Source organism: Panicum hallii, chromosome 8, assembly GCF_002211085.1.
Source record: "Panicum hallii strain FIL2 chromosome 8, PHallii_v3.1, whole genome shotgun sequence".
NCBI classification, from domain to species: Eukaryota; Viridiplantae; Streptophyta; class Magnoliopsida; order Poales; family Poaceae; genus Panicum; species Panicum hallii.
This window is the reverse complement of record NC_038049.1, coordinates 43675985-43701605: the sequence shown is the minus strand read 5'-3', so window position 1 is coordinate 43701605 and position 25621 is coordinate 43675985. Positions and strand designations below refer to the sequence as shown.

Below are 25621 nucleotides of genomic sequence, written 5' to 3'. Positions count from 1 at the left end.
TCAAGAACCACAACACGAGCTGATGTATGGGAAGGCTCGTTTTTAATGTTTGTTTAAGTGTTTGGCTAGTGTGCATGTCTGAATAAAACATGTGCTACTTGAGTTTCTGGAATAACTCTGTGGTGAGTTTGGACTTTTAGTAGTTTGTGAACATGTAATGTGAAGAAACCGCATCTGCTGTTGCATGCCTTCTGTTGCTATTATGGATATACAATTATACATGAAAAAAGTGAGCTCTTGTTTTGTAACTACCACTAACATTTCTGTGAAATAAAAGCTGGCGTTACTTGCGACGCATCGTCTAGACGTCTACCGATCACAATCGATCCAAATCGGCCCCTTGGGAACCACGGCGCCATCGATTCTGGGCGTTCAGGTTAGGTACGCTGCCGCCGGCTCGAGTAGTCGAGTTCCTGGAGTTGCTCGGCGGCGGACACTGCCGCTTTTGGGCCTGTTTAGTTCCTGCCACCAAAACGCAAAAAAGCTGTAAACGCAAAGATGCTAAAGGAATCTTGCTAATTTGAAGTACTAAATGAAGTCTATTTGCAAAACCTTTTGCATGGATGGGCTGTAAATCGCGAGACGAATCTAATGAGCCTACTTAATCCATGTTTTGCAACAGTGATGCTACAGTAATCATCCGGTAATTATTGCTTAATCATGGATTAATTAGCATTATTAGATTCGTCTCGTGATTTACAACCCATCCATGCAAAAAGTTTTGCAAATAGACTTCATTTAGTACTTCAAATTAGCAAGATTCTTTTACTACAGTGAAATTTTGCGTTTTTGCATTTTGATCTAAACAGGCCCTTTGTCTTGAAGGCGAAGCGGCTCGGTTACTACGCCCGAGCCAGGAAGCCGCCAAGTCCGGCTGCTATCTTTCCAAATCGATCCGGACCGCCCGTGGCCGATGGGACGGCCGCAAGGGGACCCAAGGGGTGGACGGTCCGTCCACCGGCACCCCCTGTGGTGCCGCCCATCCCCCGCTTGCAGCGACCATAGGATGCGCCGTCACGATGGCGTTGGAACCCGCCGGCGCCGAGCAACCGCGCAGATGGCGAACAGAGGGCCTGTTTGGTATCCTGCCTAAGGTGCCACAGTTTGCCTAACTTTTCTGCCTAAGGTTAGTTCTTCAATTTGGACGACTAAGGTTAGGCAAGTTGTGGCGCCTTAGGCAGGATACCAAACAGGCCTTAGTGTTCTGGCCTGCACACGCACCAACCCTCCCTGACAGATGCACATGCACGCGTGGTGGTCGGCCTTGGCGATTTGGTATTTCCTCTGCTCAGCCAGCGCGGCCTGACAGTGACAGATGATGATGCACTTATAATTTGCACGACGAGATAACAGCTCCGTTAGCCACTGTTATTGTGGGGCCCGCCTGTTAGTCGTGGAATCCACGCAACAGCCGCCGCTCAAGGTCCATCCGTGTATCCGACCATCCGTCTCCCCTCTCCAATCCAGCACGCCACCACGGAAGCCTAGCTGCTTCTCTCCATCGAGCACTACCAGCCACCATCTATCTCCTCCACCAGCAGCTCTTCTTCTTCCGTTCTTCTCCAATCGGCGACGGCAGCTACCAGCTAGCTAGCTTTCTTCTTGCCCACTCCCCCTGTGAAACAAACAACAGCAGCTAGCGCCACTCACTCTCTCTGTTCCTCTCTCTACCGAAGCAATTAGCAGAATCCAAGTCAAGTCACCTGCGCCGCCGGTGACAGCAATAAAGGGACGCTCCATTTCTGCGGCGCCGGACGAGCGGACAGCGGAGAGCTTCGCTGTCCTCCGGCTTGCCGTCCGCCCTGCTCGTGGCCCACCCCCGCGTGTGGAGCACCGAGCGCGGAACGAAGGAGGCGCGGAGGAAGGAGAAAGGAGCTGACGCCGTCCAACCGTTCTTTTTTCGGAACGAACTCATACGGTATATTCCCTTACTGCCGCTCCACTCCATCTCCATCCATCCCACCAGCCAAACCGCACCCAGTCTTCGTCCTCCTCTCCCCTTCCTGCGCGCCGCCGCCCGCCGCCCCTCTCCTCCTCCTCCGGCCTGTGCGCCGCCTCGGTCCTTCCCCCTCCTCCCTGTGCCGCTCGGGCTTGGCGCCGCCGTCCCCATCATCGTCGACAAGCTCCTCCCCGAGTCCTTGTGCGCCACCGCCCCCTTTCGCTGTTCCTCCCGCCGGCCGGCCGCCAACGTCCTCCCTCCGCCAAGGCGTCGCGACCGCGGCCCGCGCTTCCTGCCGCCCGGCGCGGCAGCGCCGAGTGCGGCCGCGCCCGCGCGGCACGGGGCGGCCCTGCTCTGCTGAAGGTATGTTTTTGGATATGTAAAGCTTCATGGCCTCAGGTTAATCAAGAAGACGTTCTGATTTCCACCATAGCTTTCTGTTCTCATAAGAATTGACTAATCATGCAGAAGCTATGCTGGCAGTGTGCAAATTTCTCGTGGATCATTGATTCAAGAGATCCTATTGGGAGCAAAATAATATGCCTTGAGACATACAAATCTCCATATGCAGCACTCTAATCAGTGTCTTATCAGCTGACCTTTTTTCAGGTACCCTTTCTAGTCTAATAGATCTGAAAATTCTGAGATGAGCAGTAATTCTTGTTAATTATATTACCTGCTAAGCTGTTCTAGTATTCAGGTACCCTTTCTAGTTCTAATAGATATGGAAATACTGAGTTTGGGCAGTAATTTTTCTTGCTAATTATATTACCTACTAAGCTGTTCTAGTTATAGGTGTTGATCAACCCGGGCTGTCATTTAACCTGCTAAGCTCTTCTAGTTGTCCCCGCTTTTTGCAGTAGTTGCTGTAGGATCTGCTGGTTCTCGTTTCTCCTAGCGATAAAGTGATAGTACTCATGGGTAATGATCTGATGAACAAACTGCTTGTTCAAGAAGATTACTATTGGTTGTTATGAGACTATTATGCTTCTTGGAAGATGGTTTGAGTTGTGCTTCAGATTTTTCATGTCCTGGTAAGCAGAAGCTTGATGCTCTGTGGACCAATTTCTGTGGACCTCTCAATCTCTCATTAAGTTTATCAAGAAAACTCTCATTAAAGAGAGAGTGTTGTGAGAAAAAATAATTGCATTGACACGTACTGATCTTCTTCTGTAGTGATCTGATCAGAGGCTTACCAATGCACCTGTAAGCAGGTACTTAATGCACCAGCATGGCTTTAATTCAGTGATAATTCTTCCGCTGAACCATTCTAGCTGTAGCCTGTGATTAAACAACCTTTCTTTCGATGAGCAAACCTAACCTATTCATTCTTTCTTCAAACTTTTGCAGGTTTAATGAGCTCTGTTATTTGTGATTCTACATTGGTGATTGGCTGATAACTTCTGCTATCCACATTATAAAGTGGGTTTTAGAATCCATTACTTTTCATCTTCCTAGCTTGGGCGCAGTCTGCTGGATGTTTGAAGTCTTGATGGGTTATCATCTGATTAGTCTCTTTCAACAAATAAATAACTAACATTGAATCTGGTCATAAGTCATTCTCTTGTTAATAGGTAAGCTTCCAAGGCTACTGCTATATTGCATCTTCATTTCCTTTAAGTTACTGTAATTGTGACTTCTATAGTAGCATGTAGAAAATAAGAAATCTTCTAGTGTTAAAGTTGAAATGGTGAATCAAACAATCATTGCGCTCTAGCAGATAAAAAATTGACTACCGGCAGAATTTCTTTAGGTTTTCTGTGCATGATGGCAAATATTTTCCCAATTGATAACATCCAATCCAGTCCATGTTCGCTTACAACATTTAGCAATTCAAACAAAAAGGTACAAGCTAACTCAGGAGTTATACCTCAATACCTCACCGTACTACTCAATTTGCTAAAAAACATCTTGTCCAAGTCTATTAGTTCCTGAGCCATATGGAATAGCATTATGCCATTATGTAATGTTTACTGAAGATATAAAGGAGAATTTAGTGATATTTAGCTTAATAACAAGGTGCCCCAGCGTCTTGGTCTCTTGGATGTCTAGTAGCCTACATGCCATGTAAACATTACACCACAAATCAGTACTGGTATATGTTAATATCTTTCAATACGCATTTCAATTTTGTGAGCCCTTTCAAATTTTTAGCCCAAGTTAACACATTTGCACATTTATTTCCCAGCCTGCAACTCATTTGGTGAATCTCTTTCAGCATCTTTGTCTGATGGCAACCATACTAGAATCTTTAGTTGGATCGTGTGCTAAGAAGTTGCAAGATGTCATTTCAGAGGAGGCCATACTAATTTTAGGGGTAAAAGAAGAGCTCACAGAACTGCAGAGAAGAATGGAGCAAATACGACACTTTGTTAATGATGCGGAGCAAAGGAGCACAAAAGAATCAGCTGTTAATAATTGGCTCAATCAGCTAAGAGATGCCATGTATGACGCCGATGATGTTATTGACTTGGCTAGATCTAAAGGAAGCAAACTATTGCCGGATCATTCTTTGTCATTATCAAGCAAATCAAGTACATGCACCGGCCTTTCCCTTTCCTCTTGCTTTTCTAATATCCAGACACGTCATGAGGTTGCTGTTAAGATTCGAAGCCTGAACAAAAGAATAGACAATATTTCAAAGGATGAAGTATTTTCATCACTGGCAAGTAGACAATCTATTGAAAAAGTTTCAGCACCGAAACACATAAGAAGTTCCAACCTTGTTGAACCCAACCTTGTGGGTAAGGAGGTCAGACATGCTTGCAGAAAACTAGTAGATTTGCTACTTGAACATAAGGATAAGAGGTCTTACAAGATTGCCATTGTTGGAACAGGAGGAGTTGGTAAGACAACACTAGCACAGAAAATTTACAATGACCAAAAAATAAACGGGTGCTTTGACAAACAAGCATGGGTTTGTGTCTCCAAAGATTACTCCGAGGTTACTATTCTGAAGGAGATTCTTCGAAAATTTGAAGTACAGTACATGCAAGATGAATCGATTGATGAGCTCCAAAGCAGGCTAAAATTAGCCATCCAAGAGAAGAGCTTCTTTCTTGTGTTGGATGATGCGTGGCAGTCTGACATTTGGGAAAATTTACTGAGCACCCCATTGCATGCTGCAGCCACAGGGATAATTCTGTTGACATCTCGACTCGACACTGTTGCTGTAGAAATTGGGGTGGACCATACACACCGAGTTGACTTAATGTCGGTGGACGTAGGATGGGAGTTGCTTTGGAAGAGCATGGGAATCAACCAAGAAAAAGAAGTGCAAAATCTGCGAGACTTAGGAATAGATATTGTTCGCAGATGTGGCTGTCTTCCTCTTGCAATTAAGGTTGTTGCAAGGGTTTTATCCAGGAAAGAACAAACTGAGAATGAATGGAACAAGTTTTCAAGAAAAGATGCTTGGTCCGTGAGCAAACTTGAAATACCAAGTGCTTTATATATAAGTTATGAAGAGCTACCACTCTGTTTGAAGCCGTGTTTTCTCTATTGTGCCATGTTTCCTGAACATGCAGTTATTTACCGTGATGATATAACCAGGATGTGGGTGGCTGAAGGCTTCATTGATGAGCTAGGTGGCCAACTATTGGAAGATACAGCTGAAGAATACTATTATGAGTTGATATATCGGAATCTCCTCCAACCAAATTATGTATTTCCTGATCTTAGTCGATGCAGAGTGCATGACCTATTAAGGCAGCTTGCTTGTCATTTATCTAGAGAAGAATGTTTTGTTGGTGATCCAGGATCAATAAGAGTTAGTGTCTTGAGTAAATTTAGACGTATTTCAGCAGTCACTGAGAAGGATATAGTGGTGCTACCTAGCATGGATAAGGATCAATATAAAGTTAGAGCTTGGAGAACATCTTATGAAAAGTCACTGAGAGTTGATAATACAATATTTAGAAGACTTCCATATATTCGAGTTTTGGATCTAACTGGGTCAGTTATACAAAGTATTCCAAATTGTGTTGGAAGATTGATCCATCTACGGTTACTTGATCTTGATGGAACTGACATATCCTGTCTTCCTGAGTCCATTTGTTGTCTCATAAACCTTCAGATATTGAACTTGCAGCGGTGCCATGCTTTGCATACTCTCCCTTTAGGAATCACTCGGTTGTGCAACTTGAGACGCCTTGGTCTTGCTGGAACACCAATAAACCAGGTTCCAAAAGGGATTGCTAAATTGAAGCTCCTGAATGATATTGGAGGATTTCCGGTTGGTGGTGGCAGTGATAATAGTGCCAGAACGCAAGATGGATGGAGCCTAGAAGAGCTGGGTCCTCTTTTTGAGCTGAGGAAGCTTGATATGGATAAATTGGAGAGAGCATCTCCTTGTAGCACAGAATCATTGTTACTGGACAAAAAGTTTCTCAAACTACTCTGTTTACATTGTACTGAACGTACAGATGAACCATATAGTGAAAGGGATATAATCAATATAGAGAGGGCGTTTGAGAAGCTAATCCCTCCACAGAGCATTGAAGATATAGTTATTGTAGATTTCTTTGGTCGGAGGTTTCCCACCTGGCTTAATACTGCTACACATTTTCCATCATTGATGTATTTGAATCTTCTTGATTGCAAATCATGTGTGCATCTTCCTCCAATTGGGCAGCTCCCCAACCTGAAATATCTGAGAATCAACGGAGCCACTGCAGTCATCAAGATTGGACCCGAATTTGCTGGCTACGGGGTGGGTAATCCCGGATCTGCACAGGCAGTTGCTTTCCCCAAGCTTGAAACGCTGTACATCAAGGATATGCCCAACTGGGAGGAGTGGACCTTTGTTGTTGAAGATGAAGAAGAAGCGACAGCAGCAGCAGCAGGTAAGGAAGGGGGAGAGGACGGAGCTGCTGCAGAGCAAAAGTGGGAAGCCCCTCCTCCAAGGCTGCAGCTGCTGCCACGTTTGAAGGAGTTGTTTCTTACACGCTGCCCCAATCTGAGAGCTCTCCCACGGCAGCTTGGACTGGAGGCCACCAGCTTGAAGGTGTTCCACTTAAGAGATGTGGATAGCATTAAGGTGGTGGAGAACCTCCCGTTCCTCTCTGAGATACTTTTAATTGCCGGATGTGAAGGCCTAGGGAGGGTCTCCAATATTCCCAAAATGAGGGAGCTGCGGGTAAGTCGCTGCCCAAATTTAAGGCGTGTTGAGGAGCTTTGCAATTTGGAGCGGCTGTGGCTGGGCGAGGGTATGGAGTCCCTCTCCTCATATTGGGTGCCTGGGCTCAAAGAGCAGTGCCAAAAACTTCATGGGGAAACACTGGACATTTACACATGGCCTCGAACATGAGACACACCCGGTTTGATGGGCGTCAGAGCGACAAGGTATGAACAAAACTTGTTGAGCATTAGTTTATTAGTTGTTGCATTTTCAGTATAGAGAGCCCTGCTCCTTTGTTGGGTTGTCCATCTAACGCTCTCTTTTTCTTCATTCGATAGTACTTCGTCTTCTAGAGGAAGCAATGGAGGAGGGCTGAAGATGATGAGCTGATGCGGGAACACAAGGAGAAGGAAAAACCTGATATGGATCTGCTGCCTGCCGGAAGGCTTTTGTTCTACATTTGTATGTTTAACTATCCTTGTGTGTTGTATGAATAAAAGGCAGCAGTATGCCGCTTGAGTTATGAGGAGGTTTATATATATCATGAGTTTCTGTACCACTACTCCAGAGCGCCGCTACTGCCCGGCCACCCGCTCCCCTGTCTCCACCAAGTGAGTATCGAGGTCGAGGCTGGCTGCCGCCGTCGTTGCCGTGCGTGCTGGCTGCTTGCCGATGAGGTTTGGTCCAGCGCCTCCGTCCGATGCCCTCGACGTCGCAGCCGTGAATGATGATTGATTGCTCGAGGCGTCCAAGCTTGCTAGGATGTATGGAAGTTCCTGGGACGACGGATCGAGGAACGAGGAACGGAGAACGGCACTTGGAATGGATTTTTACACTGCGGGAACGAAAATGGACTACCGGTCATCAGCAGCCTGCGCCGCCGCTCGACAGAGTTCTGGCATGGCGAGCGGCCGTAGTTTGGAATACCGAGAGAGAATGGACTACCGGTCAGTTCCCACGTCGCCGAAGCATCCGGCTTCAGTTTCTGCCAGTTTATCTCTCCTGAACCTGCTGAACACTGCGTTGGCATGGTTGTTTGCCGCAAGCCGACGAGCATCCCGACGCGCCGGGTACCAGGGACGAGGCCTCGCTGGCTCGCCGGGCGCTCCGGCCAGCCTTCGACGGGCGTTCGCGGACACTGCGGCCGGCTCTCGCGAGCATATGGTCAGGAGGTAGCCAAGTCAGACCGCGGTCGTGCCAACTCTTGACCGCCCATGGCCGATTGGAATTTGGACAGCCGCCAGGGAACAAAGCGGTGGACGGTAAATGAAATACCGTGCACCCCCTGCACTGGGCGGCGTCCTCTGCTCTGTGCGACGCCGGTCGTGTTGCCACTCGGACGCCGTCGCCGCGCGCCTCCACGGCCCGACAAGTCCTCATTCCGATCGAGCGACGACCACCGCGAGCGCTGGGTCTATGTGATCCACTCACTGATGGTCTGGAAGTCAGCCGTCCAATGGATGCATGCATGGTTTAATTTGCTCTGAACATCTCCACTGTTTCTGTACAGCAGAGGCAGCCGCAGAAAAATGCATAGACTTGTTCACGGAATTGATCGACTAGCTCACTCAGATGTCAAAGCGATGCAAACAGCAAAGAGCAAGCTTCTCGCCGCCGGAAGCATGGGTTGGCGATTTCCTCTTCCTTCTGCTTTGTTTTGCTAAAGCTTATGCTTTCCAGACTTTGCTCTACTCAAACCTTATGCTCTGAACAGCTTTGCGTGTCATCCAGCGATTCTTTGCTCTTGCGAAACCTTATGCTTTCCATACGAAAGACGGCCCTCCTCCGTTCTTTTCTTTTCCCCAACTGAAGAAAGCCAACACAAACAGAGCAGCAGATACAGTCTACTTAGTTCGCTGGTTATTAGGTAGGATGCAGTTCATTCTGATGTGTCACACTATGCTGCACTGAATTTGCCGCAGGTTGTCAGTGGGAATATTTTTGTGGTGATCAGGGCAAATTCTCTCTGATCTGTTGGCTCTGACTGCTGCCTGAAGTAAATTTTACTCTGCATCCAAGGAAGGACAAGGTAATCCACATCTCACTGTACACACATAAGGCTATCAAATTTACTTCACCCAAACAGGCCATTGAGACAGATGCAGTTTTATTATCTTGAGGCTGCTGAACATCCTCTTCTAATCTTTATCCATTTTCTCCTTTACAGCAGAGTTCTTGGTCCCTATGCTTCTACCGTAGTTATGGACTACCTGTTTCCAGTTCATTACGGTAAACTGCTTCAAGCAAGTGATTAATCTCCACCCCCTGCCTCTGTAATGAGCCGCATACGTGCATGAATGCGTGTTCACTTTTCTCTGCGGAAGTTGGAACAAACTCTACCCAAACTCTTCCCAGAGCTGCATCTGAAGAAGGGTGCAACGTTGAGCACCTTTGCTTGTTATCCTGGGATTCGTAGAGCTTGAGCTCACACAAAAGTTTTGCTAATCATTTCCCCTGCTGAAGAAAACACAACAAAGAGGATGAAGCGAGGCAATGTGGTTTGGGAGATAATACTGTCTCCTCCACCGTTGTAACAAGAGGGTACATTTCCTTCATTCCATATCTGCCTAATTGGTTAGCACAATATGTTCCATTCATTCCATGTCAAGTAGTCTCACATACTACATTGCATTGAATTTCCAGGCCTGTATCTCTGTCAATTAACATAATTTTTATGAGGGATATCAGTGCAAATTCTGTCTCATTTACAGCCTCAGGCTGCTGCTTGATGTAATGCTCTGTCTTCTTCTCCAGCAAAGCAAGAAGAAGGCAGGTCATCTGCAGAGTAGAGAAGAGGGTGCGTTTTTCTACTCTGGTATGAGCAGTTGACCACGGCACCTCTTATCTGTAGATATTTGATATTTAGATTGAACTACCCATCTTAGTTTTATCCATTTATTTCTCTTTCCCTTTCAGGCAAAGTAACCATTGCTCTCTCATGGTGACAGGAAGGTTTTGCTTATATCTATTCAGTTCATTGTGGGATACTATTGCTTGATGAGTGTTTCGTCTTCATTCCCCTCCTTTACATAATGGATTGATCTTCGGAAGCAAACTACTGGTACTGGGGGGCGGATGATCTAACATCCTTGACTTGTATTGTTAAAGAGATCTTTGATTCAAGGTAAGGTTTGTGCACACAGGAATCCTTTTAACTTATTCCAAGTGTTGCTATGAGTAAACCAGCATTACCATTTACGGGGAAGTTGGTTCTTGCGGCCTCTTAAATCTTTAAACATTTATGTCATGTTATGTTACTAGCACATGAAAAATTGTTATTTTTGGGATAAGAGAAACACGTGCAGGAGCCGATGGGTATGCAGAAAATGTATGTGGATGTGCATCCTTTTTTTTTATTACGTGTTTTCACATTATGGATACAAAGACACACAGTTCTGTGCGTTTTTATGAAGATCTAACGGTCTGCACTAACCTAAAGAGTCCATACCAACTACTATTAATATATATATATTTGAAATTAAAAAATAAAGAAATTAGTAGTTGATTTCTATGTGATCTAGAAAGAAAATAGTTAAATAATAAAGAGCCCATAGAAAATGCAATTAATAAAATAACTTAATTTTGAACAAAAATACTCTAAATTCTATATTATAATTATATAAAATTGACCTATAAATCACTACAACAACAATTGGTGAAGAAAGAATAAATTCTACACCATCGTTCTTGTCATGAGCCAGTTACAAGCTATTTCCTTTTCTTTCTTTTTTTTGCTTTCATAAAGGGTATTATATCTCTTGAAGATGGAAGTGCCTACTCGTGGACCTGGATGTCTGTCTCGAGCCGTCGATGGACTAAGGATGGCTGATCAAGAACCACAACACGAGCTGATGTATGGGAAGGCTCGTTTTTAATGTTTGTTTAAGTGTTTGGCTAGTGTGCATGTCTGAATAAAATGTGTGCTACTTGAGTTTCTGGAATAACTCTGTGGTGAGCTTGGACTTTTAGTAGTTTGTGAACATGTAATATGAAGAAACCGCATCTGCTGTTGCATGCTTTCTGTCGCAATTATCGATATACATGAAAAGTGAGCTCTTGTTTTGTAATTGCCACTAACATTTCCGTGAAAAAAAGCTGTCGTTACTTGCTCCCCTTCTCGTTCCAGCAATGCAGCTTCTGTGAACTAACCAATGCAGGTCCTTTCTCCTGCTTCTCAGTTTATCAGGTCTCTTGAGTGTACATGTTAATGAAGTTACCCTGCAGTTGGTTTGTCAGTGTTCGTTGCCGGTTGCCATTGCCACATAGGTAGTCAGTGCAACATCAGTGACCAAAAACAAAGAAGAATTCGTATTGGCAATATCTTTAGAGCAGCATGCGCGTCTGCTTCGTCCAGAGGAACCACACTCATCAGGGTCCTTCTCTTCATCTGCTCCTTGCACTGATGCATCTTCTACAGATCAAACCCGATCTGATAAATAATGCAGCAAATGAAGGCCAGCAGGACAGGACTGATCACAGTGCAGAGCGGTTGCTTCTTCAGAGTCGCACGCGCGTCTGCATTTCGAAAGGAACCGACACACATACACGGGGTCCCTCCTTGTCTTGCTCTGCTCGTCACACGGACGCGTCGTCTACAGATCACAATCCATCCAACCGGCCCCTTGAGAACCACGACTCCATCGGCTCTGCGCGTTCGCTGACAAGCTAAGGCGGCGTCGACCAAGGCATGCACCGCCCAGACCGCCGGCGTCCTTGAGCAGCGAGGCAGCACGGTGGGTGGCCGTCGAGCGGCCTTGCCAACGCGCGGACCAGGCGACGCCGCGTCCAGCTGAGATACACCGTCGCCGGCTCGAGTTGTCGAGCTCCTGGAGTTGCTCGGCGGCGCACGGCGTCGCAACAGCGCGCCGCTCTTGAAGGCGAAGCAGCGCGGTCACCACGCCCGAACCAGGAAGCAGCAAAGTCACATGGCTATCTTGCCAAATCTGGGCCGCCCACGGTCGATCGGACGGCAGTCAGGGACCCAAGGTGTAGACGGTAAATCAAATACCGTCCACCCCGCGCTGGCGGCGGGGCTCCACCTCATTAGCGCCTGTCTCTGCTCCGCGCGCCGCCTCGAAGGACCCCGGCTTCAACCGACCAAAGCATGCGCCAGAACAAGATCCCCAGACGCCGCCGCCTCGGTGGCTTGGTCCCCACAGATCAGCCACGCAAACGCGGCGCGCCGGTCGTGTTGCCACTGAGACGCCGCCGCGCGCCTCGACGGCCCGAGGTCGTTACCCTATGGCATCGCAGGTTCTCGTTCCGGTCGAGCGACGACCCTTCCGGCGTGGCTGCCGATGAGGCCCGGCCGGCCACCGGGAGGCCGCCGACGCCGCGGCCGCGGATGCCATCCTGATTCCTAGGTTACCCGTTCGCAGACGTAACACACGGATGCCGCACGCGTGCCCCTGGCGCTCTGGCGATCGATCATAACACCCCCGACTCGCCGGCGTACTGGAACAGCAACTCATCAGTGAAGTACGCCACTGCTCGGCGGTCACGGTAACAGCAACTCTGCTCCTGATTAAAAAAACAGCAACTCTGTTCTTGAATATCCAACAATCCGCCGCTCAGTAATCGAACTCTGTCATCTGCCGGAACTCTGTTCGCGGCAGCAACAGAAACCCATCTCCCGGTCCCATCAGAATTGGAGTGTCGTCGCGTGCACATGAAGGCAAAGGCATCCGCAGAATCCCTAGTGCAGCAGATGCGTATGTAAGTCATCACCGTGGGAATGCTTGCCATCAGATATTTTTTTTAAAAAAGGCATAGGGAGTTCTTTTTTATGAAACAGGAGGGGTGTTTATCCCATACTGGTTATAAATATATTAAGGTAAAACAAAAGGAGTTCAGGAAATAAAGAAAGAGAAAGAAAAGTAAACACAGCACACAATCTAAGGAAAACGGTTCAGCCATTCTTCAAGGTGTTGTTTGTGCTTGATCTTCACTCGATGCTGTAGCAAATCGAGTTCCTTCTTGAAGGTGCGACAGCAACCATCCACTGTTGGTTGAATTCCTTCGAAAATGAATCCGTTTCTTGAGGTCCAAATTGCCCAACAAAGGAGAATGAAAATACTTTTGAAGAGTGGTGAATGTAGCTCAAACTTTAATAGATCCAAACTTTGGAGAGTTGGGGCCTGTAATGCAATTTGTAAGTTTAAGAGGCTCCAGCAGCTTTGTGAGAACGGGCACTGAAAGAAGAGATGATCAACAATTTCTTCGACAGAGGTATTGCAAAGGGCGCAGTTGTATGAGTCTCGCTATGCAAGACAGACTCATAGGAGATGCGAGTTAACTCACATAGGAGACGCATTTTTTTCACGTCGCCAAATTTACGTCACTTATGTAGGGTCATAGATGACGTGATTTTTCCGCATCTCCTATGAGAGGGGTCATTGGAGACGCGGTTTTACAAACCCACATCTCCAATGACCCACACATAGGAGACGCGGATTGTTAACTCGTGTCTATTTTTGACTTCACATAGTAGACGTGGATTGTTAACCTGCATCTCTTATGACTTCACATAAGAGATGCTGCATCTCTTATGACTTCACATAGTATCTCCTATGATGAATTAAAAAAAAGGAAAAAAGAAAAGGAGGATAGAATATACCCTTATGTACATCACATATACACATATTTTATCCATTCTTTACATCACAAATTCACATGTTTTATCCACCGTATACATTACAAATGCAGTCCTAATCTATTGAACTCATACAAATCTACTATTATCTTGTGTAGAAATGAAAATAAGACAACATAACACTCGATGCCCATTTTAGCTGAAAGCCAAGTCCAAGAAATTCTATTCCCATTTCCTCTCCAACTGCTTTGACCTATAAGAACATGCAAATTCTGAAGTGCTGTCATAATTGCAAAGAAATGCATATCAGTTGCAGAAACAGTTGGAAAAATAAAGGTTGCATCAGAAAACTGAGCATGAAGAACGTAGCCAATTCTAAAGTGCTATCAAGTGCTATCAATATTGGAACTGAACTAAAGCAGACCATCACTGAATTCTTTCCTTTGTGTCTTGTCCTGAACCAAAATCACCATGTCCATGTCCCTTCCTAAATAAAACTGCAAAGCCTCCATGTTCCTATCCAAAACAACCATGTATGGAGCCATAAAGGAAGTCTACCGCCTGGCATATGTAGATCAACGCAATCAGTTTCTCCGTTCATAGCCTAATAAGCCGATTATTACAATTCCAGCAATCCAAAACTCTTCGTTCACTTCTTAATAAACTTCACAAGAAGTACATAATTTCACAAGAACTTAGACTAGCTTCTACTGCGCACCTCTAAAGAGGAGCACATCGCTAGCTGCACTTTCAGTGCGTGCTATATCCGTGTCCAAAACAATACCACTAGATACTCATGTTCAGAACAATAGCAAATTCATACAATATGACGCTAGCTACTACTAGTTTATAGTCTGCTACTTCTACTCTAGTGTTCCTAAATCCCACTCTTAATGCTACTGGTAAAGAGTAGGTGTGATAGATATTATGTTTGGCTACTTGAGCTCCAAAGACGTATGCAGCTAGCTAGAATAGTTGCCTTACATGCCAATTTTCAAGTATATGAGTCCCAATTTCAGTGACTATCATCAACGGACCCCAAGAAATAGTTGTGATGTAGGAACAGAGAAATTTGGCACTTGAGGTTAGAGCACTTATATATGAGAGAGAAGAATGTTTTGTTGGTGACTGTTATCGCCATAATTTAGGCAGGCCAGAAAGGTGGGCCGAGAAGCAAAATGGGCTCGAATGATAGTCATAATGGGCTTGCGAATCGGACCTTATGCAGATGTTTGAGGCCAAGGTTGGCCGTGTATCTAGGAAGGCATGTGTGTTTAAACAGTTTAGATAGAGATAGCTAAGATTTGTGTCGTGTTTAGTTAGGATTGGTTAGGTAAGGCAAGTCTACGGACTATAAATATGTACCCTGAATAAACAATAAAGGATTCGAATCAATCATTCACCAACAACTCTCGGCGCATCGCCACCCCTGTTCTAGGGTTTCTCGGGTAAGTTCCGTTTGTTACACAACCAAAGCGGAAGGTTGTATATCGTCAGAACAATTGGCCAGGTGCTATGTGTGCTATTGTTCATGAATGGGTTCATGCCATATGTGCTCATTGCAATTCTAATATTCCTCAGATCTTCCGCAAATTCAGGATTTCGTGAATCAATGTTCCGCCATTGTGTGGCATCAGCAGGATGTCTTATCAACCCGTCACCCTTATGCTTCTCCTTGTGCCATCGCAACAATTCTGACTCCTTTTTGTTTGCAAACCAGCACACCAATCGAGGAATGATTGGAAAGTACCAAAACACCTTTTTAGGTCCACCCTTTGTTCTGTTGCAGTCCTCATCATCACCACCATCTATTCTACGGATGAATCGATCGAGTCCACAAACAGGGCACTTCTCAAGGTCTTGATAATCCAAGCCACGATAGAGAATGCAATCATTCTTGCACGCATGGATCTTTTCCACCTCCAATCCTAACGGGCAGATAATCTGTTTGGCCTCATAAACGGTCTCAAGGACGGTGTTGCCTTGTGGAAGCATGTCCTTAAGGAGTGCTAACAACTCCTTGAAACTGCCATCACTCCATCCATGGCTTGCTTTCAACTGGAAAAGCTTCACCATTGCAAATAGTCTTGAGTAATTCAGTGCACAACCAGGATAGAAAGGATTCTTAGAGTCTTTGATCATCCTCTTGTACGTTGCGAATTCGCCTCCTTTGTACTCATCATTGCCGTGTCTCTCAATATTGCGAACCATCTCCTCTATGTTATCAACCTGTCAAGCCGGACACGAAAAGTCATATTAGCATGACCTTATTATACTAATTGTAAGCTTTATTATGGGGCCGGGTTTGATTACTACCTGATCCATGAAGTCGTCATTGCTCAACCCTAATATATCCGCCTCGTCCACATCGTCGTCCTCTTCTTCGACAACGGTTGGGACCTCTCTCTCCACATAGGAATCCCTACTCTCTGCTTCATTAAGTCCTTCTTCACCGTGTTTATTCCAACATTGATAATCCTCCATGAATCCATGTTTGATCAAGTGTGATTTCAACACGTCTTCTTGAAGATATCTCTTCTCATTTTTGCAATTCTTGCATAGGCAATAAAGATACTGTCTACCATTATCCACCATATCTTTCTTCGCGTTCTCAATGAAGGCATGAACACCATCCATATACTCCTTGCAAAGGCGTGGACCATACATCCAACTCCGATACGACATCTATATAGAATATGAAATCAAAATGTTAGGATTCTCATACTACTACAAATCAAAACGACGAAATAATTAAATCTTATGTTCGATAAGCTATAGATATAATACATGCATACTAACAAATTTAACCAACTACTATAAAAGAAAAAAGCAAAATCCAAACAAAATTCATAAATTTTGAATATATCCCAAATATATGCAACATCCACTTAAAAAAGCATAAAAGAGGAGGTAGGAAGGAGAAAAGAAATCAAGTGCAGTATCAGACTAACAAATTCTTGTACTTCTAGCTAGTTGGCACTGACCCAGCCAAGGCCAAATGAAACCCCTCAGAAAAGAAAAGAAATCAAGTGCAGTATCAGAAGAAATCTAACCTGCCTCCCAGCTCGCGCAAGTAGCGTGAACTTGTTATCCTTAGCTGGCACCTATGTAATAAGATCCGATAGGATATTCCAAGTTTTTAACATGATTCATCTGTAATATCCGGGGCAGGCACTGTTTCGGACAAATGCGAGACGCACCTTACTAAGGCGCGTCTCACATTACTTTCCCCAGGTGGGGCTTGGCTTGTCTCACTGTCTTATGTAGGGACAAATGCGAGACGCGCCTTAGTAAGGCACGTCTCCCATTACTTTCCCCAGGCAGGGCGGTGGGAACTAATGCGAGACGCGCCACCCAAAGACGCGTCTCAGATCTCAACATGATCTGAGACGCGCCATCCAAAGGCGCGTCTCGCATTTGTCTCATCTCAAAACAGTAAAGTAAAGCGAGACGTGCGTCTTGCTTTAGTCCCCTCCTGCTATTTAAGAAAAGAAATAGTCACGAGATGTACTGCTGAACGATGAGCACCAACAAAATCCCCCTCCCCAGCGTCCCAGAGACCGCGGCACTCGGCACCCTCCGCGGCGCATCCTCCGAGACCGCCGCGCTCCCGGAGTGCACCGCCTCGGAGATCACGGCGGTCGCCACCACCGGCAGATCTGCGGCGCCTCCTCCGAGACCGCCATCAGCGGGCTTCTCCCGGAGCGCGCCGACATGGGGACCACAGCGCCCATCACCACCAACATCCCCCACGCATCAGGATCGGGTAGCCCCCATTGTTACATGTATTTGTTGGAATCATCGCATTCTGCCTGTATCTGCATCAGCAAACCCACAAAACCCACGGACGAAGTTTCTCTTTGTTTGCTTTAGTGGTAGGATTCTATCGATTTCTATTTTCTCACAAAACCCGAGTTGGTTCAAGATGAAATTTCCGAGCTGGTCGAAGCTGTATAGCTGCTTCGGCGGCTGCCTCTCCTGCAGCAACTGTTCAACCAACGTAAGCTGCTGTGGCACGAGCACTACGATAACCAACAATTACGGGAGGCAGGAACCAGAAAGCCAAGCTAGCGTTAGTAAACAAGCTGCATTGCTTGATTTAATGTTCATGTAATAATTAATATCGATGTAATAATAATTGCTGGATTTAGCTAGGCCAATTGCATCTGTGAGATGATTTGTATTGTGAGATATGAGATGTAATGTATTGTTACTCTTGGAGCCGGGAACTAATGTAATGTAGGGCAGGCACGACAAATGCGAGACGCGCCTTAGTAAGACGCGTCTCGCATTACTTTCCCTAGGTGGGGCTTGTCTCGGAGGTGGGAACTAATGCGTGACGCGCCACCCAAAGGCGCGTCTCAGATCTCAACATGATCTGAGACGCACCATCCAAAGGCGCGTTTCGCATTTGTCTCACCATTCGGGCGCGTCTCGGAACAGTAAAGTAAAGTGAGACGCGCTCCTATAGCGCGCGTCTTGCTTTAGTTAAGCGAGACGCACGCTATAGGGGTGCATCTCGCTTTACCCTCCCCCCACCCCGCGCAGCGCCGCGCCCGCATTTTTAGCGCGTCTCTCTTTCTATAATCTGAGACGAGCCCCTAGACGCTCGTCTCAGATTTCTTGCTCCTATTTGCTGTTTTGGCGTAGTGACCGCATAATACAGAACAATACCAATAATTCACATCAAAATGATTTTGTGAGATAATATAGTCATTATGGCTCTGTAGCATCTGCCATAGGAGAACACATGCATCCTAACAATATATTTCACTTTGGCCCAGTTTTCAGTTCAGATTGTCAGTCTCCATCTTGAGCTTAACCAGCATAGGAAATCTCTCATTTAGTAATAAGCAGGTCGTTTGGGTTGTTTGTGGATGTTGTTTTCAGAGCTCAGCATTAGAAGAACATCCGACATGCTCGGTCGCTCCTCTGGGTCCTCCTGAACACACAACAATGCTATCTGAACCCATCTAATTATCTCGGCATTTTGTGGCTCTCCATGCAGCATTGGATCAATGAACTCCAGGAGCCGTCCTGCTAGGCACAAGTCCCACGCCTGAAAGAAGCTATTCCTGATTAGATGATGATGGACTAAGAATGCTAGGTGACGTTTGATGTGAACTTGCCCTCTATTCGAAGAGCTTCACTTACCCACTTATTAAGAGGCCCATAGTCGCGTGATTGAGCTGATAGTGCTAGTGGAGGTGGAGGGAGCCTCTTCCTGCTAATGATCTGAAGAAGAGTAACTCCAAAGCTGTACACATCAGACTTTATGGATAAACAGCCTCGTCCGATATATTCAGGTGCAATGAACCCACTGAAAAAAACAAAGATCACAAATTGGGTCAGAAATAGCAAAGGTTATAACATAATGTAACATGTAATTTTACCGTGAGCCTGTTATAATGCCAGTGCAGTCCTCATCTGCACCTGGCTTCAGTGCTTTCGATATCCCAAAGTCGCAAATCTTAGGGTTGAAGTCAGAGTCCAAGAGTATGTTGCCTGGCTTTAAATCCCCGTGAATTATGCGTGGCTCGCACTGTTGTTGCAGATATTTAGCTCCCTGAGCTATCCCTTTGATTATTTGATGGCGCTTAGGCCACTCCAGTGCCTCCCTTGATCTCTCACCTGTAATAAATCACACACATACATACATACATGAGATTGTATGTTTTGATCTCAAGATTCAGTATATAAAGCTAGTAGAAACATGCCGTGTATGAAGGAATCCAAGCTTCCGTTTGGCATATACTCGAATACCAAGATTCTCTCCCTCTTTTGGATACAATATCCTAGAAGCTTAACTATATTTGTGTGCTGAAGCTTCGGAATTAGCTCAATTTCATTTTTGAAATGTTCAAATGGAATTTTCCCTTCGTATGATGCTCTTTTGACTGCGACCTTGACTCCTGATTTTAGTTGCCCCTGAAAAGAGTAAACACCAAGTACAAATAATGATGCAACTTTATTAGAAAAAGGATGGAAAAGCTGAACAGAAACTAATGTTGCAATTTTATCTGTGCTCTAGAGAAAAGCCTGGGCTCCTTCTGGAGAAAACGAAAGGTGATGAAAAGCAAAGCAGGTGTAAAGCACTACCTTGTAAACATAGCTAGAGCCACCGAATCCGATGTTATTGTCCAGTGAGAAGTGATTTGTCACTTGCGCCAACTGAGAGAAACTAAACTTTGTAAGACCTGTTGTTTACAGGGACGTGGACCATTGATACATTGATTTAATTAGTAACTTTTTTTTGGCACAGAAATGTAAGTTAGGATGGAGTGCAGGATGCCAAACTTAGTGTATAGCTCATACCTGTTCTGCTGTAGCAAATGTTGGGACACCAACAGCAGCACCTGGATATTTGGTTCTTTATTGAAAATTCTTCAATGGTATCTTGAAGGCATGCAGAAAACGTAAACTAAGTCTAGTGTGGTAAATGTACAAAAAGCTGGAAAACTAATAATAAATATTGTATCAAAATAAGAATAAGATCATATATTTAAGACTCTGATCTGCTGTATGTATGCGTAAAAGAGAAGTACCTGCCAGGAAGTACCCTTCTACCGTAAATATTTGAGGCTCTGCTAGCAGTTGAAACTGTCCTAAATCACCAATCAGTTTTCCCCTATCATCAGTAGGCATGGTCAATTAAAAAACTAAAGAAAAAGTCCTAATGAGATGAGTATCTTTTAGTTTTGAGGCTTCGAAAATGATCTTTGCATTGAATCTAATGAGACGAGTATCTTTTAGTTTTGAGGCTTTGAAAATGATCTTTGCATTGAACACAGTGAATCAAAGTTCCATAAGTTCCACACTAAGTGAGGAGATGAGACTGCGGTTTTCAATTGTTAACAATTAGGTTTCGAGAAGAATTCCAAATTTTCTTATGCTTATAAACTAAATATGAAATAAACTCTTTATGAATTCTGAAGTAAAAAAGAAAAAAAGAACTGTTGCAACATTGCACCTGTCATTGTTGTTCAAATGACTAGAAGATGATCCCGCAGGAGGTACATGAGCACCATCCTAAAACAACAAAACTGGGATGATGAACAATATCATGTCATAATACAGTACTAGTGAGAATGAACAATGATAAGTCATGGACAGTTGAGTTTTCCAGTGCTACATCAAACTACTTGACAAATGGAGGTGAGATTATTGTAGTGATTGTACATTTTACCTGCTTGATGGTATTTCTGTTCCCATGGAAATCCCGTGTGACAATAACTGTGAATGCATTGAACAGTATGTCCACTTTGACATTAGTCAGATGCTGATTCCAGGCATCCATATCCTTCAGCACCGATTCTAACTTGTCGGCAATATCAGAGCCCCAGCAGAACTTGTACGTGTAGCTGCTATGCTGACAGTCTATGATGAGCCTGTATGCTTTGTCGAGGGTGGCCTCAAGTCCCTGTGTCGGCTTCCACATCTCCGGGTGCTCAAAGAATCTTGAGACTTGCTGTAACTGTCGCAGCCGATCCCTGATCATAGAAGCACGGTCAGATACCTATCTGCACGCCTCCTCATTCCGGCAGACTGTCCGTGCAGCCTTCTCGATCGTGCTGATCAGCCCAAATAAGTCCACCCCGAGCAGTTGTGTTATGTTGGCAGCCTGCCCCCACAGTGCCATCTCTTACCTTCTTACTGACAGAACATGAGATGTATATCATCAGAACTACTACATATGAGCATTAAGGAAGAAAAAACAGGCATACATCCACTCGAGTAAGATAACAAACCTTTTTCCCCTATTATGGGCTGTCCTTAGCTTTACTTTGATGATCCTTCAATCTGCTCAGGCAATCTGTACAACTAATGCATGTTGCATTATGAGAAGTTGAGGATTCATAAATAAGCCTGACCGTGGTGACCATCTACTCCAGTTCACAATTTTAAAAACAAAGACCTGCTGCTGCTGGTGGTCTCCAGAGCCAACCCACCGGAAACATTTAAACCATTAGGTATTTCATTTCCTGGCGTGTTCCATTTCTGATGATATGGACTTTGATATCTCAACTGCCACCATGTGAAATGATAAAGACATCGCTGGTTCCCAGCAGCATCAGTTGGACAATTGATTCCATCTTTGATCCTGGATTATTGATTATTCACACTGAAGGCGACATGCCATAAAAAATTGGATTAACAATGGAACCCATTTTTTTGGTTCTCATGTTAAGAAACCACAGATCAGGTAGCTTGCGGCCGCGTACAAGAAAATGCATCCTTCATTTTCAATCGAGTAACCATCATGTCTGAATGCAAGATTGTCAACATGCATAGTGTTCTGATTAGAATATAAGAATGATGTGAATTTGAAAGGGCAACTGTCATATGACAGCGCTGAACAATATTTTGCCACCGTCCAGGTTTATCCTTAGCTCAGTGATCATTTAGGACACAAGGCAATGATACGACAGCGAAATGATGCAGAAATTTACACCTGCAGAAGCTCCTCAATCAGATGGAGATATGTATAGTTGAAAAGCAACGATTGGAGACAAACAAAAGCAGAGATAATGCATACGAATTCACCTCAAACAGAGCAACAAAACCTGGTGCAGCATCAGAAAATGTCCCAAAAAGCCCAGGGAATCTGGTGCGTGAATTACCGTCTCCTCTGATCATGATAATCACGGACATGCTTTCCTCTAGACTGTGCACTTGAGACTGGAGTCGCTAAGCGATGCGACGGCGCCTAAAAAGGAGTGGACGACTTGAGAAGCATTCCCACGGACACCTTGCGGCCGCCTGAGATAGGCGAGACCATCAGGCTTGACGCCGCCTCGTGGGCACAATAGCGGGCTCCCCATCGCTGATGGCGAACTCGGCGGATCCCTCGGCAGCATCTCTCCCTTCGATCACAAATCATCGAGCCTTGACGCTGCACAGAGCACAGTGGGAACAAATTGGTTCAGATCAGATAAGATGCAGCTCCGGTCTGACGGAGCAAGAATCCATCCGTTCCTCTCTCGAGCAGAACAGAAATCAAGGAGAGATTGTTGATGCTAGGTCTTGAGCGATCGAATGGTGGGTGGGATGGGCCTCTGCGCCCCCAGCGGACGGGCGGGCGGCGGCATCGGCGGCGGACCCGCAGGAGGAGCAGCTGACCCTGGCCACAGGGTGCTATATGCAAAGTACAGGGTTCTAATTATAAATATTCGGATCGCGATCCAAAAAAAAGGTTATTTGAAAATACGTAGAGGGCTATTTGCAAATATTCGGATCGCGATTACTAATCGCGATCCAATATAGGGGGTATTTTGCAAATATTACGGGCCCCCTTCCGAACCCGGCCGGCTAGGTCCCGCTGCCGCCGGCGACCCTCCGCCCGCAGCAGGTTCTTGCCTCCAGCCGAGGCGGGGCCGGAAGGAACGGCTCTCCACCGGCGGCGAAGGGGGATGGCCTTCTCTGCTTCCACAGAGGCGGCAGGGGCACGGGCATCACGACAACCGCACCCCGTCCCTCATGGCGTGACTCGCCGGAGCACTCCGTCCAGCCGTCTCCTACAGGCTGCAGCAGGCACCCAATCCAGCAATTCGGCGAGCAATCAAAAGCAAGTACTGACTAGAAGGAATCACCTGTGAAGAACCGGTCACTTGCATTGGCAGGCTAAAGGATTCACCTTTCTGATGATTTTTCATGTGTGCCTGCAGGTGCCAAAATCTGGCACTACTGATTAGAAGCTATTAGTTTCTTGCCAGATCACACAAGACACAACACATACTCATCATGTAGCTACCACACCTCTCTTTTTTTTTCTTTTCGTTTCTGAAAAGCTACTAGTAAAATTCTGACGAGCATGATAAGAAAGCAAGGCTGCCAGTCAGACATTTTCGTGCTTGCTAAGTATGTAGGATGTGCAACACTGCAATTTCCAGATCTTGTGTACATTCTAATATTATGAGGATCACAAAAGTTACAGGGCCCTTTAACATGCTTCAATCCTTCGTATAACTAATTAACAAGACTGTTTCTGTTGGTCGTGCCATTGAATTGTCTAGGACCCGTTGAGAAGTTCTCATTCGACTGACAACACAATTTACACAGTTGCGACACACGAGCGAATGTATTTGCTCTTGTGTTGTAATTCTTGCTAACATGAATACAAATAAACATTTGACATGACTTAAAGAGTTTTTCAGCAAAAAACATATTTTTGCCCAAGTCTGGAGCTCTATATCTTTCAAAACTTGAGTTTTTTTTTTATCAAAGTGTCCTTAATGAAACGTGTAGAGGCTTCTTAGGGCTACAACTTTTATAAAGATGAGTTGGGTTGCTTATACACGATTTCTGGAAGTTTTGGCTGGTCAAACGCTGCCGCTTAGGAGTTAGGCGAACAGCGTCTGAATCTACTACTCGTTCGTTCTGGTCGTGCTCGTCGTCAGTTTTCGCACCAACTGCCTGAGCCGCAGTACCGCTGCCGGCTACAAATCCCGGCGAGCTCCTCCACCAAAATCAAATCCCTTCCGGCCATTGCTTCTCCACCTCCCTAGCCTACTCCACAACCTTCCCTCGACCGCCTTATCCCGCTCCTCGCCGGGGATTATTCAACTCCCGGGCCGCCGACCACCATTAGTGACGCCCTTGGACCTTGCCGCCGCCGACGCACCTCCGGCCTCCATCCACGCTGTCCGACCCTGCAAATAGATTTATAGGAAGAACCTCTTGCTCAGGCGCTCGCTAATGTTGCACGTTCGTCCTTGTTCTCTTCGGAACGCCGGCTTGCCGTCGTGGCCGGCATGGGCGCCGGAGCCCGTACGCCGCCGGCCATCGTCGGCCGGTTTATTTCCCACCGCTCCACGGCGAGATCCTTGCGCGCCTCGGCATGCTGGTACTGTTGGCTCCAGCCCCGTCACCGGACTACCTCGTCGCCGGCGAGGAACGGCGCGTCAATGGCGGACGAGCGCGGAGGACGGCGGCGCCGGACGCACGGGACGAGGGTCCGACCCCAACCAGGGCGCTATATGCAAAATCTAGGGTTTTAATTGAAAATATTCGGATCTCGATTACTAATCGCGATCCGATTTAGAGGGTTATTTGTAAATGTGTCGGGGGATATATGCAAATATTCGGATCGCGATTATGAATGGCGATCCAATCTAGGGGGCATTTTGAAAATATCGCAATCCAATCCTGGGCCTCTTGCGAACGCAGCCGGCGATGGCGCCGCCGCCGGCTACCCTCCCCTGGATAAAAGCGCAGCAGGTTCTTGCCCAGTGCAGCCTCCAGCCGAGGCGGGGCCTCGACAGGCGCTGTGTCCGCCTCACGCCGCGGCTTGCCGGAGCGCGGACGAGGTCCGGCCGTCTCTCCCTTCCCTCCCCGTCTCTCCCAGCTTGTGCAGTTGCCGCGGTCGGGGACCTCCGCCTCTCCGCGCCGCCAGACAACCGCCATCCGCGTCGCATCGAATCGAGGCGGCGGGTGCAGATGGAAGCTCTTGGCCGTCGGCCATGTAGGCAGCAGCCCCTGCTCTGCTTCTCCTGAGACTTCACGGGCAGAGTCTGCTGTCAGAGGCGGCAAAGCACGTTCCGGCCGGTGGCCACGGCGAACTTCTGTGTGCGGTGAAGGCCACTCGCCGGTCTCTTTGCATACGCTCGCCACTGCTCCAAAGCTCGCCGGAAGAAGCCAGCCAGCAAACCTGAACGAACTGCTTCCTGGCAGGCTTGCCAAGGGCCGGTGGCGCAGCATTTCCGGATAAAACTGTGAGCAAACCCAAGGTCGCGCCGCCGGTGGCGCTCTCGACGGCGGCCAAGCCAGCGAGCATCCTCCCCTCGCCCAGCTTCGACGGAGCTCGCGGAGCACCGCACCACGGCCACCGGCGTCCGACTGACTCTGAAGACCATTCTACATTTCCATCACCCTGATCATGTCTTATAGGATATAGAGCTGGTGCTTATAGCTTTCCTACTACACTACTGACAAAAGGGTCATTTCCTTACAAGTCAGGTCATGGCTGCAAGTT

General features: G+C 46.4%; 2 protein-coding genes across 9 annotated transcripts; one reads left to right on the top strand and one right to left on the bottom strand.

The window, feature by feature from the left end:
* Positions 1-1347: 1347 nt before the first annotated feature.
* Positions 1348-7617, top strand: LOC112902089 (putative disease resistance protein RGA3). 8 transcript variants are annotated; one of them, XM_025971008.1, is made up of 7 exons: positions 1348-2302; positions 2423-2548; positions 2800-2973; positions 3116-3153; positions 3290-3513; positions 4128-7282; positions 7397-7617. In XM_025971008.1, exon 6 carries the CDS (start codon positions 4170-4172, stop codon positions 7245-7247), a length of 3078 nt encoding a protein of 1025 aa, XP_025826793.1. In that variant the 5' UTR covers positions 1348-2302; positions 2423-2548; positions 2800-2973; positions 3116-3153; positions 3290-3513; positions 4128-4169; the 3' UTR covers positions 7248-7282; positions 7397-7617. The 8 variants fall into 8 exon arrangements, with proteins under 8 accessions (XP_025826793.1, XP_025826788.1, XP_025826795.1 ...); XM_025971003.1 differs by having other exon boundaries at positions 2408-2548; XM_025971005.1 differs by having other exon boundaries at positions 1355-2302; positions 2408-2548; positions 4158-7282.
* Positions 7618-18327: 10710 nt separating this feature from the next.
* On the bottom strand, positions 18328-21141 carry LOC112902119 (putative cysteine-rich receptor-like protein kinase 39). Its single transcript, XM_025971048.1, has 9 exons — positions 20837-21141; positions 20621-20679; positions 20196-20278; positions 19966-20006; positions 19750-19821; positions 19368-19578; positions 19044-19281; positions 18805-18970; positions 18328-18709 (listed from the first exon to the last, which is right to left on the bottom strand). The coding sequence occupies exons 1-9, from the start codon at positions 21086-21088 to the stop codon at positions 18494-18496; spliced, it is 1338 nt and encodes a 445-aa protein (XP_025826833.1). The 5' UTR covers positions 21089-21141; the 3' UTR covers positions 18328-18493.
* Between the last annotated feature and the right edge of the window lie 4480 nt (positions 21142-25621).

Bases quoted from the DNA above. Each gene is read 5' to 3' on its own strand.
- LOC112902119 (XM_025971048.1), bottom strand. From the start codon at position 21,088: ATGTGGAAGCCGACACAGGGACTTGAGGCCACCCTCGACAAAGCATAC. The intron at 19,282-19,367 runs GCATGTTTCTAC...GATTTATTACAG, and splicing joins CTTGGATTCCTTCATACACG to GTGAGAGATCAAGGGAGGCA. The intron at 18,710-18,804 runs GTAAGTGAAGCT...AGCTTCTTTCAG, and splicing joins ATGGGCCTCTTAATAAGTGG to GCGTGGGACTTGTGCCTAGC.
- LOC112902089 (XM_025971010.1), top strand. From the start codon at position 4,170: ATGGCAACCATACTAGAATCTTTAGTTGGATCGTGTGCTAAGAAGTTG.